Source organism: Cricetulus griseus, chromosome 6 (genome assembly GCF_003668045.3).
Source record: "Cricetulus griseus strain 17A/GY chromosome 6, alternate assembly CriGri-PICRH-1.0, whole genome shotgun sequence".
NCBI lineage: Eukaryota > Metazoa > Chordata > Mammalia > Rodentia > Cricetidae > Cricetulus > Cricetulus griseus.
The window spans coordinates 91,161,899-91,177,836 of NC_048599.1; the positions used below are offsets into that span (position 1 = coordinate 91,161,899).

At 36.7% G+C, this 15,938-nt stretch overlaps 1 protein-coding gene across 2 annotated transcripts in view; it reads left to right on the top strand.

Annotated features, from left to right (window-relative positions):
- Positions 1–15,938, top strand: part of Calcrl (calcitonin receptor like receptor) — a 90,214-nt gene that overhangs the window by 69,955 nt on the left and 4,321 nt on the right. For both annotated transcript variants that reach the window (XM_027422703.2, XM_027422704.2), the window contains 5 exons: positions 1,852–2,005; positions 3,443–3,503; positions 3,591–3,657; positions 10,143–10,361; positions 11,082–11,123. In XM_027422703.2, the coding sequence (XP_027278504.1) occupies positions 1,852–2,005; positions 3,443–3,503; positions 3,591–3,657; positions 10,143–10,361; positions 11,082–11,123 (543 nt within the window). The remainder of the gene's footprint in view (positions 1–1,851; positions 2,006–3,442; positions 3,504–3,590; positions 3,658–10,142; positions 10,362–11,081; positions 11,124–15,938) is intronic.

Sequence of the window (15,938 nt, forward strand, 5' to 3'; positions counted from 1 at the left end):
GGGTGATTTAATCTTTCTTGTGTTTCTTTCTAAAGTCACTGGGGTAGGAAACAGAACAGGATATAATTAGCAATATAAAACACTGGCTGGCATTCTGCCATTTCAGAATGAATTTTTCTAGGAATGAGAGGGTCCGCTTTGTAATACAGCAAGAGTTTCTGAATCTTATATTTATGCATAAGGATATATACTTACTAGACAAAGTATGAGTTAAAGTACAGTGAATTTTTTATTTGGAAAAAAGTATTTTCTGATTATCTTAGCAGTGCCCTCCACAGAAATATTTTTCTGAAGTATATGCTAAATGCTTTCCCTCATAATAATTTATATTAATTTTATTTTTAATTTAAAAACTTTTTTGAGATGGGGCTTCTCTGTGTATCTCTGGCTAACCTGGAACTCACTCTGTAGATCAGGATGACCTCAAACTCAGAGATCCACCTGCTTCTGCCTCCTGAGTGCTGGGATTAAAGTATCAGAATCCAATTGAATTAGAAAAGAATGTAATACTTATATAAATATTAAAGGTTAAATACATCATAAATGTACTCAAACCATGTAGTTAAAAATTATTTTATCTTTGAGAGACTTGAATATCATCTTGTTATATTTAAGATCATCTACATTATTTATTTTTGTTTTTTTCGAGACAGGGTTTCTCTGTGGCTTTGGAGGCTATCCTGGAACTAGCTCTTGTAGACCAGGCTGGTCTGGAACTCACAGAGATTTGCCTGCCTCTGCCTCACCGAGTGATGGGATCAAAGGCATGTGCCACCACCACCTGGCTATTTAAAAATTTGTAAATGAGTTTTTCACACATACTAAATGAAGAAATGATATTACAAATACCCTTTAGGAAGGTGTTATTACCTCTAATAATGAAAATAAAATTGTTGACTTTTGTTTAGGATGCAGCTCTGATTAATGTTGTATGAATATTTGCAAATAATTTCACTTTTCTACTACTTTTCTTTAAATGCATGCTTCACAGAAATATTCATGGATTTGATAAATACGTAAAATGATAACTGTACAAATGCTTTAGTCTGACATTTATGCAATGCTATTTGTTCTAGCCCATGATAATTCTAAACTTATTTCCCAGTGCTTTAGGTTTCTAAGATAATATTTATCTCAAAAAATTAAATAACTACTAAGTATGTATTGAATTTCAGACTGGAAATTGAAGATTGCCACTTTGATAAGAGAAGTATTTCTATCTCTCAGCTCCTTTGTGTTTCCTTTATCTGATATTTGGAACTCTTTCTTCTTCCCTGTCTAAGAGAAGAGAAAGTTGGAACTCAAGGAAAAGAGGAAGCTAAGCCACAGTTCTTTATCTTTATCCTGATACAAAAAAACCTCATATTTTATATTTGGGTAATTTGTAGATTCATTATAGAATGACTTGGTAAGTTTTACTTATGCCTATGGAATGAAGGATACAAAACTTGCCAAGTATTTGGACATGTTTTATTAAGTCAGATAAGACTATCCACTTTTTCTAACTGAAAGCAACAACCACAATCAAACAGATGTGCGGTTATGTATGTGTAGACTGTTTATAGTCATAATTATACAATAACCAGAACACATTAGAAAAACAGACACCTCTAAGCAAAGGGAGATTGGTTTGGATTATCACATGATCCTTATGAATTGATAGAGTTCATGGTTCGTAACTTTACAGCCATCATGGGATGAGAGTTCAAAAGAGCACTGTACAAGCCAGAGTCCCTAGTGTGCACAGTTTTGTGTGAGGGAAAGAAACAGCCCATGGTTTCTGAAATCAGCTGGACAATTGCTTCATGTGTGGATTTCATAGACTAAGAAAACACTCTTCTTCCGTCACAGGTGAGCTGTAAGGTGTCTCAGTTCATCCATCTTTACCTGATGGGCTGTAACTACTTTTGGATGCTCTGTGAAGGCATTTACCTGCACACACTCATCGTGGTGGCTGTGTTTGCAGAGAAGCAGCATTTGACGTGGTATTACTTTCTTGGCTGGGGTAAGTGCCACTGTCATCACCTTCATAATCATCTGTTTAAGAAGGCTTTTAGCTTTTGGTCATTGTGACTTAGCTCCAATCATTCTTAACATGTAAACTGAGGCTTTCCTCATTGTGATAAATTGAAATATGTAAAGCACTGTCAAAAACTCATGGTTTCTCTAGTCTCGTTTTGATTAATAATATGATACCTTTTCTAAAATTTGATATTCCAGTGACAAGCTTATGCTAGCTGAATGCAAAGTGACTAAAACAGTAAAATTAAAATTATGAATTAAAGATCTAGTCTCTGCACTCTTCTAAATTTCCTTTGTCCATGAATTTCTCTGTGTAAAATGAGGACATTGGTAGTTTCGAAATTCTATCAAAAAAACCTTTGAGATTCTTTTTCTCCTTCCCTCCCTTTTTCTCTCCTTCCTTCCTTCCTTCCTTCCTTTTTTCCTTCCTTCCTTCCTTCCTTCCTTCCTTCCTTCCTTCCTTTATTTCTTCCTTCCTTCTGTCTCTTTGATTTTGAGAACAGATCTTTTTGGCTTAGAATTTGCTATGTAGATCAGGAAGGGGTTGAATTCAAAGAGATTCACCTGCTTCTGCCTTTTGAGTGCTGGGATTAAAGATGTGTGTCACCACATCCAGCCCTGTCGAGATCTACTTAAACTGTTATTTTATAATTAAATTAGGGGCGTCAATAATTGAATTAAAGTATGCAAAAGATCTACTTCTTTCACACATAATCTCTTGCCATTGTGCTACTCATGAAAACTAACAGCCAAATATACTGCTGTGTTTCCTAAGGTCATTGGAATACTATAAGTAGGAAATGGATTTAGTAGGACTAGTTTCCAGAGATAAAACAGACATTTTATTTTTAAGCTATCTACCTAGATGGAGATGGAGATACTGAGGTAGATTTAAAGAGGTATGCATGTTCACATACTAAGCTGTCAGTACATCCCGATTGTATCTATAAAACATTTCTTTACTTCATTTTTTCAAGATCTTATTTAGAAGCTTCAAAACATGCAGAAATCTTGGTATGAGAAACATATTTTTCTCTTTTGCTGCAAAACATGACTTACAGTAAATTTGTGTTTTACAGTAGAAATAGTTATCAGTCTCAAATTTTTCAACATTTGCTATTAAATATTAGCCAAGTTCATCCCACAGAAATTATATGAATACAGAAATTATTTTTAAGGATTGTGAATGAAACAGCATATTATGGTTTTAATCTCTGGAATCTTACTGGTTCAAAATGATTCAAACATGGTAGTTTGTCACAATTATTGCTTGGCTGTACATATAAGGTTACACAGTAAACATAGGTGGCCAATTACTTTTTGCTACTAAAGTGTCTTGGAATTTCATATTCATGACTTCTTTGAGAAGCCTCATCTGTAAGGAAAGATACCCATTCGTTTGCTTTTGCTTTATTTGTAGGGTTTCCGCTGCTTCCTGCCTGCATCCATGCCATTGCCAGAAGCTTGTATTACAATGACAAGTAAGATACCTTCCATTTGTGACTTCTATTAGAACTAAATGAAATGAAAACCTTCTACATAATATATATCTTCACTTTATCCCCCAGTTGCTGGATCAGCTCAGATACCCATCTCCTCTACATTATCCATGGTCCAATTTGTGCCGCATTACTGGTATGTAACTGAAATTCTGTTTCTCACTGTTGCTCATATTTCCTGAATCTCCTCTCCAACATTATTAGTAAGAGTTGATGCACTGCTTAATCGAATAGGGCTCAATGAAGGCGTTATATTTATGATATGAGCAGGGAAAGATTTTGCTGATTTGCAAGTGATGGGGAAGCACCAGGAACCAAGTGTGGGGAGTTGCTTGTGCAACTGAACTTGAAGTGAGGTCAAAGCTGCTGTAAAGGAATTAGACAAATGCTAAGAGTGGCGCAGCCAGCACTCTGGCTTTGGATAGTGGAAAACAGCTGGTGTCCAAACCACAGCCAGGCAGGAAAGAAGCAGAAACATATACTCAAACTTTTCTCTCTTCCTGTCTCTGATTTCTTGGTTCCTCTTGCTAGCCAAATACAGTAAATGTCAGAGCATCAGAGAGCCTGGGTGTGATAGCATAAGTTCTGCCTTCTGAGGCAAGTTGCAGAACAGAGGATTTCTCTGATAAGAAACTACAACACACCTACTCAAGAGTAATGGGCCAATGAAGAAACAACTTTATTTATAAAAAGTATCACTTGACTTACTCTGTAATTACAATACTCATCACCTAATATGCACACAGGAATTGGACATTTTTGAATGTGGTTGTGTTACCAGAAAATTTGTAGGGCCCCATCACAATTGGGATTTCCTTTTTTGGGTTCTTAGTCTCCTTATTTAAATTTAGAAACACACACACACACACACACACACACACACACACACACACACACAAATAAACAAACAAACAAACAAAAGACCCAGAAGACAATGTTATTGCAGTTTAAGAGGAAAACAACAGATCAGACAAGTTATAAATCTTCCCAACTGGAGGAATATTGAGGGGGAAGAGAGAAAGACATGCCATTTGTAAGCAGCCACAATGCAGTAGACCACTGAGAGCTTTTAGAGAAGGAGTGAGCAATCCGAGGGAAAGCATACTAAGTTTTAGACAAAGAGAAAGTAAGAGAAAAATTTATACTCCTGAGTAAGAAAAGTAGGCTTTCTCCTCAGTCTTACATGAGGAAGCTCTGCAAGCATTTGCGCAAGATTTGTTTTTTGAATAAGTAGATTATCTCATTAAGGGGGCAATTATTCCTTCCACCTCCTTACCATGGCTTAAGATGAACCAGTTTTCTTGAGGGGTGGTATCATGCCCAGGTGATTGACAGATCCAGCTAGACTAGCTGTTAAGGTAGGCATACTCAATTCTTCTGTCCTTGAGGAGATAGGTCTCCCTAATAAGCCTTAAGAGAGCCCTAACACCCATCCTCAGTGGCTTTAAAGACTACTATAATATTCCCAAGTTATGAGTTCCTAAAGTCATTTAGGAAATAGGCTGAAATTAAGGACTAGATACAAGCTTTTTCACCATGAAAATCTAGAGATCCAATTCCAAAGCTGTTCATAAGAAGGGATTTGTGCCTGGACTGGATTTTGGTTCACATGGTCATGTGTAGTCTCATGGCAAGGTTGCTAATTTTGAAAGAGTTAAGAACCCAGAGCTTGGATATGGAGAGATGGCCCAGAGGTTAAGAGCACTGACTGCTCTTCCAGAGGTACTGAATTCAGTTCCCAGCAGCCACATGGTGGCTCATAACCATCTATAATGAGATCTGGTGCCCTCTTCTTGAATGCAGGCAAAACACACACACACACACACACACACACACACACACACACACACACACACACACACACACACACAGACAATCTTTATTTAAAAAAGAACCCAGAGTGCCTTTCTGGCATTCCTAACCATAAATCTAAGAACATACCGAACATACCCTGATTCTGGCCAATGATGAGAATGGAATTGAGCATTTTGGGGGTCTTTACCCCTAAGCTACCTGGTCAATTTTGTCTTCTGTCCTTTTCAGTTATAGGGCAGCAAAAGTCACATTTTGTGCTTTCATTATGTTGCTTCAAGGAGCAATAAATTAATACAAACTAGCACAGAGCAAATTGCATTTTCTAAGAGTGGTACTTTATAGTTTCATATAAGAAGAAGGTGTATATTTCTTAGAACAAGTTAAATGATTCTGACTCTTGCTTTCAGATTCTTTTTTGTTTACACAAGAATTCTTCTATTATTCTACTACTGCTTTCCTGCTTCAGTTTAGTTTATATGGTTGCCTTAGAACACTGTTGACATAGTTTGCAAGTATCACTGTCAAGCTATTCTCAAAAGTCTGTGTGAGGGTGTCAGATCCCCTGGAGCTGGAATTACAGACAGTTGTGAGCTGCTGTGTGGATACTGAGAATTGAACCCAGATCTTCTGGAAGAGCAGACTGTGGTCTTTACTGCAGTCTTCTCTCCAGTTCCAGTTTGTTTTATTTTTAATCTCTTCATGATTTTGCTTTCTCTTCTGTAACAATGGAATAGTAGGAATTCCTCAAAAAGGCTTTTCAGGAGTAAATGACATGTCCTGGTATGTGATTAACAGAATTCTTTAAACAATTCTTTACTTGTAATTTATGCATAATACCACTGATTCAGTTTGGAACAGAGCACAAAGAAATTAATGTTGTGTGGGGCACCCATGAACAAACCCAAGTCAGTATTTTATTGCACATGACCAGAGTGCGCAGAGGTATTTGTGATTAAAACTCTTAAAACCAGAGATGCTGGTGAAACAAAAGCACCTACCAAATGGAAAATGTAACCACCAAACTCAATCTCCAGAAAAGCCTGTCTACACCAGCTTTGAGAGAGAAGACCAGAGAGAGAGAGAGAGAGCCTCAGTAAAAATGACACATAGCTTATCACACTGCTCAGTAAAAGAAAGTAAATATGTACTTTACCTTCATAAAACATTTGACTCTTACTGAGTGACCTAAGACAAAGCTAGGAGACTATTTCTTAACCAATTTAAGTTGTTCTGTCCTTGTTTTAACTCCAGGGCCCTTTGAATTCCAGGAGCCTATGTGGGGCTCTAATCCACGTGTCTTTGTACAATTTAAATAAATAAGTCATGTAAAGCACCACCCGTCTTTCCCATTCAGACTTCCTGCTTCACACTTCCCCACCCTGAGCAGGCACGGGTGTAACTGCAGCACTTTATATACTTCGGAGAGACGATGCATTTGATTTGAGATCCTGGAGACCTTTAGGTCACTTGAGGGCATAGATGAGGAACTAGTGGCCATCCTTGTGTGAAAGTCTTCCAACACTATTCCCGCAGCCACTGTGCTGACTCACTCTGCTTCTTTCTGTGACCCCGGGCACTATGGTGTTACGAATATATCTTGTGGCATCTACAGACTATTGAACATTACGATGTCCTAGTAAAAACAGGTTTCTCAGCAGGCACTAATAATACCCGTACCTCTTCCTCTTCTCCAGGGATGGGCATCATAATCGGCTAACCGAGTGCTCCCACGAGTAACACAGATATGCTTACATATTTATATGTGTGCCTAAATACACACACACACACACACACACACACACACACACACACACACACCAATAATAAAGGAAAAGAGGCCATGAATTTGAGAGAGTGTGGGGATGGGGGTGTTCCTGAGCAGGGTTTCAGGAAGGAAGAGGAGAGTGTGTGTGTGTGGGGGTGGGGGTGGGGTGGCGAGAATGAAGTACTCATGTACAAAATTCTCAAAACATAAATAAATGAAAACACCAGGAATCTTTAAACCAGGTCTGTCCTGAGTTAGATGAAATTCAAATATAGTTTGTCTAAAATTTGAAATTCTACTTTTGCTTAAAATACTTACTGATGTGGGAAATTGCATAGAGCGTGGCATCCAGCTATATATAGATAGAAGCTTATATAAACATTAGCTTCCTCATCAGTTCCAGTTTCATGTTTTAAAAACGCAAGATGGCTTTAAAGAATCTCTTTGTATTGAACTGTTCTTTCATGGAGGGTAGATCTAAACTGCCACATTTCTAACCATTTATTAATTAGTGGTTTTTTTTTTTTTGCACATTAGGATTTTAAATACTTTATAACTTATAATTTGTAATTGGATAAAAGTTCATTTATGAGTGGATAAGAAGTCATTACCAGGAATTGGTACTAATTTTTAAATTATTTTCAAAATCTCCATATAAGAGAGAACTCTACTTAGAACGGCGGAAGTACAGCCGGTGTGCTGACTCGTCGTCTTTCATACCCCACCTGTGAAGTAGCAAGTTTGTCTTCATTGCATTCCAGTGTCTATAAACATGTTCTTTTCACAGATGTGTTCTCATTAGGAGTCTGGTTAGCTGCATATTTTTATTTATTTAATTTTTACAAAATTATAATTTCACATGTCAATCCCTTCTCCCTCTCCCCCTCCTCCCCAATCTCCACCAGTCCCCTCCCCACCCTCTCCGCTCCCCATGGAGGATAGGGCCCTCCACCGGGGCTCCCCAAATTCCACATCATCATCCTGGGTCAGGCCTAGGCCCTCAGCTGCATATTTTTAAAGTCTATGTTACATCGAATTCTCTTAACAGCGAAGTAATTTTATGCTTAATCATTTTCATTACACATGTTAAAAACTAATAAATTACTCATTCTTTTTGCCTCAAGAGATGGGCTACCATTGCTTGAATTTCTAGTTATTTATTTATTTATTTGTTTATTTATTTATTTATTTATTTACTATTTCTGTGAGACAGGGATTCCCTATGTAACAGCTCTAGCTGTCCTGAAACTCGCTTTGTAGACCAGGGCGTCCTTAAGTTCACAGTGATCCTTGTCTCTGCTTCCTGAATGCTGGGATTAAAGGCTTGTGCCATCACTGCCTGGCTTTGAGTTTATTAAGGTGTATAGATGTAAACTACATATTTGTTTGTTTAAAATCTTATGATTAGGTTACTAAACAAGGACAGATGCTAATGAAGTCAAGGTGGGAGAAAAAAGAAAGATATCAACAAATTTGCCCAATATGACATTTTCTACATAATTTCCTTAAAAGCATGAGGGATTGCCAATGGGAAACGGACAAAATTTAGTTTGTATTTTGGTCAATATAGTGGTCAGTCTTAGCTGAATCACCTACAGGCCTCTGGGCATGCTTGTAGGTGATTTTCTTAATTACTTTAGTTGATGTGGGAAGATGCGGGAAGATGTATTTTAATCAAGGGCAGGACCATTTCATAGCCAGGTCATCCTGGATGTTATAAAATGGAGCAAGTGAGATGAGTGCAGGTATGCATTCCTCGCTCCTGATTCTTGACTGAATAGAGAATGTGACTAACTGCTTCAGAGTCCTGCTACCTTGACTTCCCTTTATAACAGACTATCCCTTGAACTATGTGCTAAAATAAATTCTTATACTTCTTTGTCAGAGTATTTTATCACAGGAACAGGAAAGGAAGTAAAACAGTCAATATAAAAGGAGAGAAAGTAGGATTTTGAGAAGGAGAAAGTGGATGAAAGGGATGGGAGGCTATAGATGAGTTGAAATTAATGTTATCATAAGACAGATTCTTAATTACTGAGTCAAATTCTATTTTCAGAGTTCTGTGAATCTCTTCAAAGACAATGTAATCTCTTGGGGAAAGTCGCTACAGCACAATAAGTACAAAATTGTAGTTACAGAAAGTTATTTAGAGAAGTTGTGGGAAGCCAAGGATTCTTTCTCTAGCATCATCTAGTTGAATATCAGCTGGTTTAGTTGTATGACCATCTATTCATAAGCATAAAGAAAATTACAGTCCTATTTCAGGCACTTGTTATAGGAAATGTTTATATAAAAAGATGTTGTGAAGATTATTACAAAAAAGAAAGAGAAACCAAATATATAAAAACAGAATTTATGGCACAATATGTGCTTGGAAAGTCTACAGTTTGGGCACTGAGAAAAAGATAATTCTTTAAAAATTATCATTTGTTGAGACTGGAGAATTGGTTTAGCAGTGAAGAACACTTGCTGCTCTTCCAGAGGACCTGTGTTCACTTCTCAGCTGCATGTTGGGCAGCTCCCAACTGCCTATATTTCCAGCTCCAGGGATCTGACATCTTCCTCTGGCCTCCATGGGTCTCTCTCTCTCTCTCTCTCTCTCTCTCTCTCTCTCTCTCTCTCTCTCTCTCTCTCTCTGTCTGTCTCTGTCTCTCTCACAAATCCTTAAAATTTAACGTTTCTTAAGAATAATTCCTTTTGCTAAAAGTGTTTATAACCTTGATGTGGACTCACAGAAAACCCTTAAACATTATATAGAAAATGAACTAAGAAAATGACTCAAATATTTCCCAAATAAATGTGCTCCATAATAATTCTACAATCTTACCACAGTTTTACTTTTCTAAAAGGAAATTTCACCAAAATTCAAATACCTGTAAACCAAATAGCATCACTCTAGAAATACATACTAATTCATATGTGGATTATTATACAAAATGTGCCTTCAGTCCTTGTACATGAAATAGTCCAAGTTTTATAAAACTGGAGTTTGTGTAAGACTTTTTAGTAACAACATGAACTGCCTTTTATTTTCCTTTTAGGTAAATCTCTTTTTCCTATTAAATATTGTACGCGTTCTCATCACCAAGTTGAAAGTTACTCACCAAGCAGAGTCCAATCTTTACATGAAAGCTGTGAGAGCTACCCTCATCTTGGTACCACTCCTTGGCATTGAGTTTGTGCTTTTCCCATGGCGGCCTGAAGGAAGGGTTGCCGAGGAGGTGTATGACTATGTCATGCACATCCTGATGCACTATCAGGTAAGGCACTCCTGTCAATCAAGAGGGCACTTGGCAAGTTTTGTACTGACTTTGCATGTAGGGTTGGTTTTACTCTTGGTGGCTTATGTACCAAGCTGATTATAAATACATGATCCTTTTTCATTTGTTTGCCTCCTTTTCAGCTCTTTTCCTTCTGTTGGTTTGTCTTGTCCAACTCGGGTGTGATAGTGTTTGTTTTATTATATTTCATTTTGTTATAAGTTTAACAAATAAATGAATGAGTGCAAACCTAGCCATGAGGATAAAGGGTCACAACTGAACTGTCACTCATACCTACCTGCTGGGAGTGTGAAAACCCAGTTTTCTTTTATGGAGTGACACTGGGCACATCAACCACTCCAGGACAGGCTTCATGTTCAGGACCAGGTGACCAGTGGTGTGTTTGTGTGTGCACTCTAGTGCGCATGCACGCTTGCACATGCGCTTTGATTTGGTTACAGTTTGGAGGTTGTTTTTTGTTTGTTTTTCCTTTTTGGGTGTGGTTTTATTTTGTTTTTCTGGTTTTGTTGTTCTATTGGGGTACTTGTTTTTTGAGAAAGAACTTAAAGTTGGGTGGGTAGGGAGGGGGAGAGGATCTGGAAGGACTTGGGGGAAGGGAAGAATATGATTAAAATATTTTAAATATAAAAGTTGTTTTAAAAATACAGAATATAATAAAAATAGATTCTGATGACTCTGTCTTTTTTTTTTTTTAAACAGGGCCTTTTGGTGTCTACAATTTTCTGCTTTTTTAATGGAGAAGTAAGTTTATTGATTTTACTACTTTTATAATTTATACAGTTTTTTAAAAAACAAGATGGGATTATCTACTCCTCCCATAACAACTATTTATTTTTCCTTCAAGACAGGGTTTCTCAGTGCAGCTGTGGCTATCCTTGAACTTTGCTCTGTAGGCCAGTCTTGCCTCAAACTCAGAGATACATCTGTCTCTGCCTCCTGGGCGCTGGGATTAAAGGCATGTGCCACTACCGCCCAAGTACAAAATCACTATTTCAAATACCAATTTTATCACAGAAAAAAATAACATAAAATTACTTTTTGTACTCACGAACTCTCATCTCAAAACACAGGTAATATTAGAGTTGAAAGGTAGGGTAAAGTTTACTTCAAAATATTCCAATGCCTCGATAGCCCATTGACCTACTGTTAAAAGTACTAAGTCTGGATGTTGCCCTGGGGACAGTGCTGGAAAATTTTTAACTTCACGGAACAGACATTGTCACAAGAAACAGAATCTACTCATTTCCCCTTTCCTCTTTTTCAGTAGGCTCAATTCTTATTTTTTGAAAGGTTTTACCATAGATACAAAAAGATTAAAGCAAATTAACGTTGGAGATATATGGGTTTTTACCTGAGGACTTCCTACTTGAGAGACTTCAGTAACCTAACTGGGTGCATATTTCTATACATATGGATATTGTTACTGCTCAGTTGTTGGAGCACTATTGACTTTGCATTTTGTTTCTGGTCTGCTTGGCCAGTTTTCATCTGGAGCATGCTAGCAAAATTGAGCACAGCACAGAAATCCAGACAGCAACTCTGTGAGAAATGGGCGCTGGATAACTGAGAAACTCATCAGGAAAACTCAGATGGGGAACACATGGACCAATTGGCATAATTTATGAAGATATTTCCTATAAAATAAATCATTGGAAATTACATACCTCTCACGAGAAACTATCAAGTACTTTTTCCTAGTCTTAGCAAACTTTTACTTTTTTCTCCTTGGATGTAATCAAACAAATTGTTTAATTAACATATATGCAATTGAAACTAGAGCCATTAAATTTTAATTAATTAATTAATTAATTAATTAATTTTGAGACAGGGTTACTTTGTGTAGCCTTGGCTGTCCTGGAACTAGCTCTGTAGAACAGGCTGGCCTCAAACTCACAGAGATCTGCCTGCCTTTGCCTCCCAAGTTCTGAGATTAAAGGTGTGTGCCACCACTGCCTGGCCATTATATTTATAACACTGTGTATAACAGAGGGATAGAACAGTGCACTGTCAAATGTGGCTATTGAGTTGTAATTAGTTCTGTGACTCTTCTATGTTATACATTAAACTGACTTTTTTCTCTAGTCAATGACACTTGAAGACAGAGAATGCAATGGAAAAGGACCAACAAATCTTTTGTTTTGACAGGGAAACTCATACAGCCTTTATTACGTATGTATATATGCAGATGCACTGACTTAGGCAATCCTGTGTGTTGCTGATGTTGGCTATAACAATTAAATATTCATGATCACTGTATGAACACATGCCCAAGAGCATGTATAAGATTTGGAAGATGTACTTTTTATCTAGACACAGAATCATGTGGTTCTAAGTATTTAAATCATCGTCTCTTGTAAAGTAGGTGATGCAGTTGTAGAATAGGGTAGGAGGCAGTGGGCAATGTATGTGGTAGGTAGTACCTTTAAACTCCGACACTTCTTTCTTCCTAGCAGTTATATTTTAGGAAAGATTTGGAACCAAGGAACATATATTTCTCCTTATAAAATAGAAATAAAAGCAAGTTATTTATGCTAATGTTGAAGGGGTGAATGTAAACTGAGGAATGTAAAGTTTTCATGCAATGCCCCAACCTCACCACATCCTTAGAATATTATAGCTTCATTGCTACGTTGGTCAAATAACTCATTGCTTCAATGAAAAACCATGTAGAAATGGGAACATTGGTCATGCTGCAGTCTAAATTTCAAATTGGCGCTTTCCTTCTGAAACAGTGTCCAGGGAATATTGAAGTTAATGACTTGTACTCCTGTTGTCCTTTATCTGTATAAACAAAAGAGACACAGTACCTTGTTCTTCTGCCATGCCTTAAATTGAGAAAATTTTGGCATTGGAAAACTTTAATAATAAGAAAATCTTTGAACTAGGTTGTTGCCAGATCCCTGAGTTCATCACAACATCTGTAGTATCTGTCCTCTTTCCCTCTGCTTGGGAGACACAATCCCTCTTGGATTGTGATTCATCCCTCATTTTAAGAAATGCCTTAATCCCTCCCTTTTTGTCTCTTTGCCTCTTAGTTTTTTCTCACTCTTGTAACATGAAGAGTTAGCTGCCAGATTCAGTTTGTGTGGTTCCAAGTATGTCATGTTTTTGTTAAAGTCAGTTGCTTGGTTTGAGTTTCCTTTTTGCCCTCATGTTAGGTCAAGTGGCTCACTTTCGACTGGTATCTGCACTTGCACTTGACTCTCACTGCTGAGTTTTAGCAAACATCTATCTTCCTCTCAGCATTTCTTGCTAGTTAACTGTAGTTTGATAAGTGGCCGGGCTACTTTCAGTACCATTCCACTCAAATAAAAATATGTCCTGGTAACAAAAACAAGGGACTCTGGTCATCAGAAGGGCATATGAAAGAACAATGCTTTATATGTGTTTTTTATCAACTAAACAACAACAACAACAACAAAAATTGTTGGGGCGCCTTAACATTCTGTAAAGAAAACTGGATATTTTTCTTTATAACCTTTATCATATTCTTAAAAATTGATTTAGATTAAGGAGTATTATTATTGATCCTTCTCATTGCTAATGAGCATATACTATGCTAATGGTTTCACTTAACTGCCTGCATAAAGCTCATACACAAACCACTGAAACCATATTCATATCTTAAATAGCACCCAGCTGCATATTTTTCACTTTTCCCATTTAAATGTACTGAATATCTAATTTAACATCTGTTAAGTAAGCATGATCATGTATTAGAGAAAGAAGTTAAAAATGTAACATGCTTCTTAAAATTTTTATTTTATTTAATTAACATTTAAAAAATTTATTGTACATACTGACCATAGTTTCCCTTCCCTCCTCTCCTACCATTCCCTCCCCCCACTCCCATCTACCCCTCCATCCACTCCTCTATCTCCAAAATGTAATACTCTTACAACTTTGCAAAGACCTTGGTTCTTTATTAAATTCATTTTTTTAAAAATTTGGTAAATCATAATCCACACTTCAGGATATTGTCTTTTCATGATTTTTTTTCCTGATGGTTTAGCCACTGAGAAGAAATAAGTTGATTATCATTCTCATAGATTCTTCAAGGACAAACATCTAATAGATCAAGCACATTTTGACTTCTGGGATTTGGTTAGCTTTTCTTTTAGAACTATCAATCCTAGGACTTCAAGACAGGTGTCTTCTTGTCGAGGTCTTTTTAAGGTTAGTGTGGGATATTTTATGGGACACTACATCCCACTCCCATTCAACTTGAAGCTATGTGGTTCCAGCACCTAAGTAGTCTAGCATTCGTAACAAATGAGAAAAATATGTATAAACATGAGAATGAAATAACTCCCACTCAAAATAGTTACATAATTGTTCAAAAGTATTTTTGTTCATATCTCTGAATATTTACTTAGCACATACCATTTAAAGTCATTGCAGTTATCATTTGATTACATTTTGAAGATATGGCATACATAAATATTACTGTTACTTTAATATCTTATTTGTTGATTTAGAATTACTAAACCACAAGAGAAACAAATGCAATTTTGTTCAAGACAGATTTATGCATTATCTTAAAATTCTTTTGTTTTCAAAGTACATACAGGAATATACATTAGCTTTTGTTACCAAATACAAAAGAATGGTCCTGAAAGCCCATAAGTTGCTGAACTTCTTAATAATATATCATATAACTGAAATGTATAATTTTACTTGCATAGTGGTTGAATTAGAGAAAAGTTAAATGGACATGTCAACAATTAATTTTGAATTATATTTAAGAAGTGGATGGCTACATATCTGACCATTCCTTTTCCTTTAATAATAAAACATGAAACAAGACAGGAAAACTTTGTTTTTATCTTAAGTGATAGCACATAAGACACTTGAAAACATCCTGGAAGTTGCATCCCCAAAGCTGTACCCCCAAAGCTGTAGCTTCCTATAAATCCATACTGGTTGTGGAATGTTTGCAGTTTGGAGAGGGAACAAAAAAGAAACAAGACAGACTTTAACATAGATTTTACATGAATATACTGAGCAGAAAGTTAATTATGTATCCTTAACATCCAAGGGTATTAAGAGTACATGAATTGCTGTGAATTTTTTTTTTTTTTAGATCCTTAAGGAGGGGCATAAAAACTGGCCAAAAATCAGATGACATCTTGGGAAAAACTATTCATACAATGAACACTTAGGCAAACATATATCATGCTACATGGATAGAGCAAATATTTCATGACCTAAAAATGGCCAGCCTCTATGCCACACACACTTTTCAGACCTGATAATATAAAAGTGATGTGTCTGAGATGGAACTGAATATTCTTATTTGTGTTTATTGACTCGATGTAAAAATGTCTTTCTCATGGCTTAAATACAATCAGAAACAGTGTCCTTGTTTCTGACTTAACTAATCATAATCTCTAATTTCAGTCAGGAAAGAAAGTCATTAAACTTCACATTTGTTTTAAGAAAGAAAGATACAGGGGATGGAGATGGACCAGGAGTTAAGAGCATGTGCTGCTCATGCAGAGGACCAGGTTCATGTCCCAGTATCCACATGATGGCTAAGAAAACATCTGTAACTAC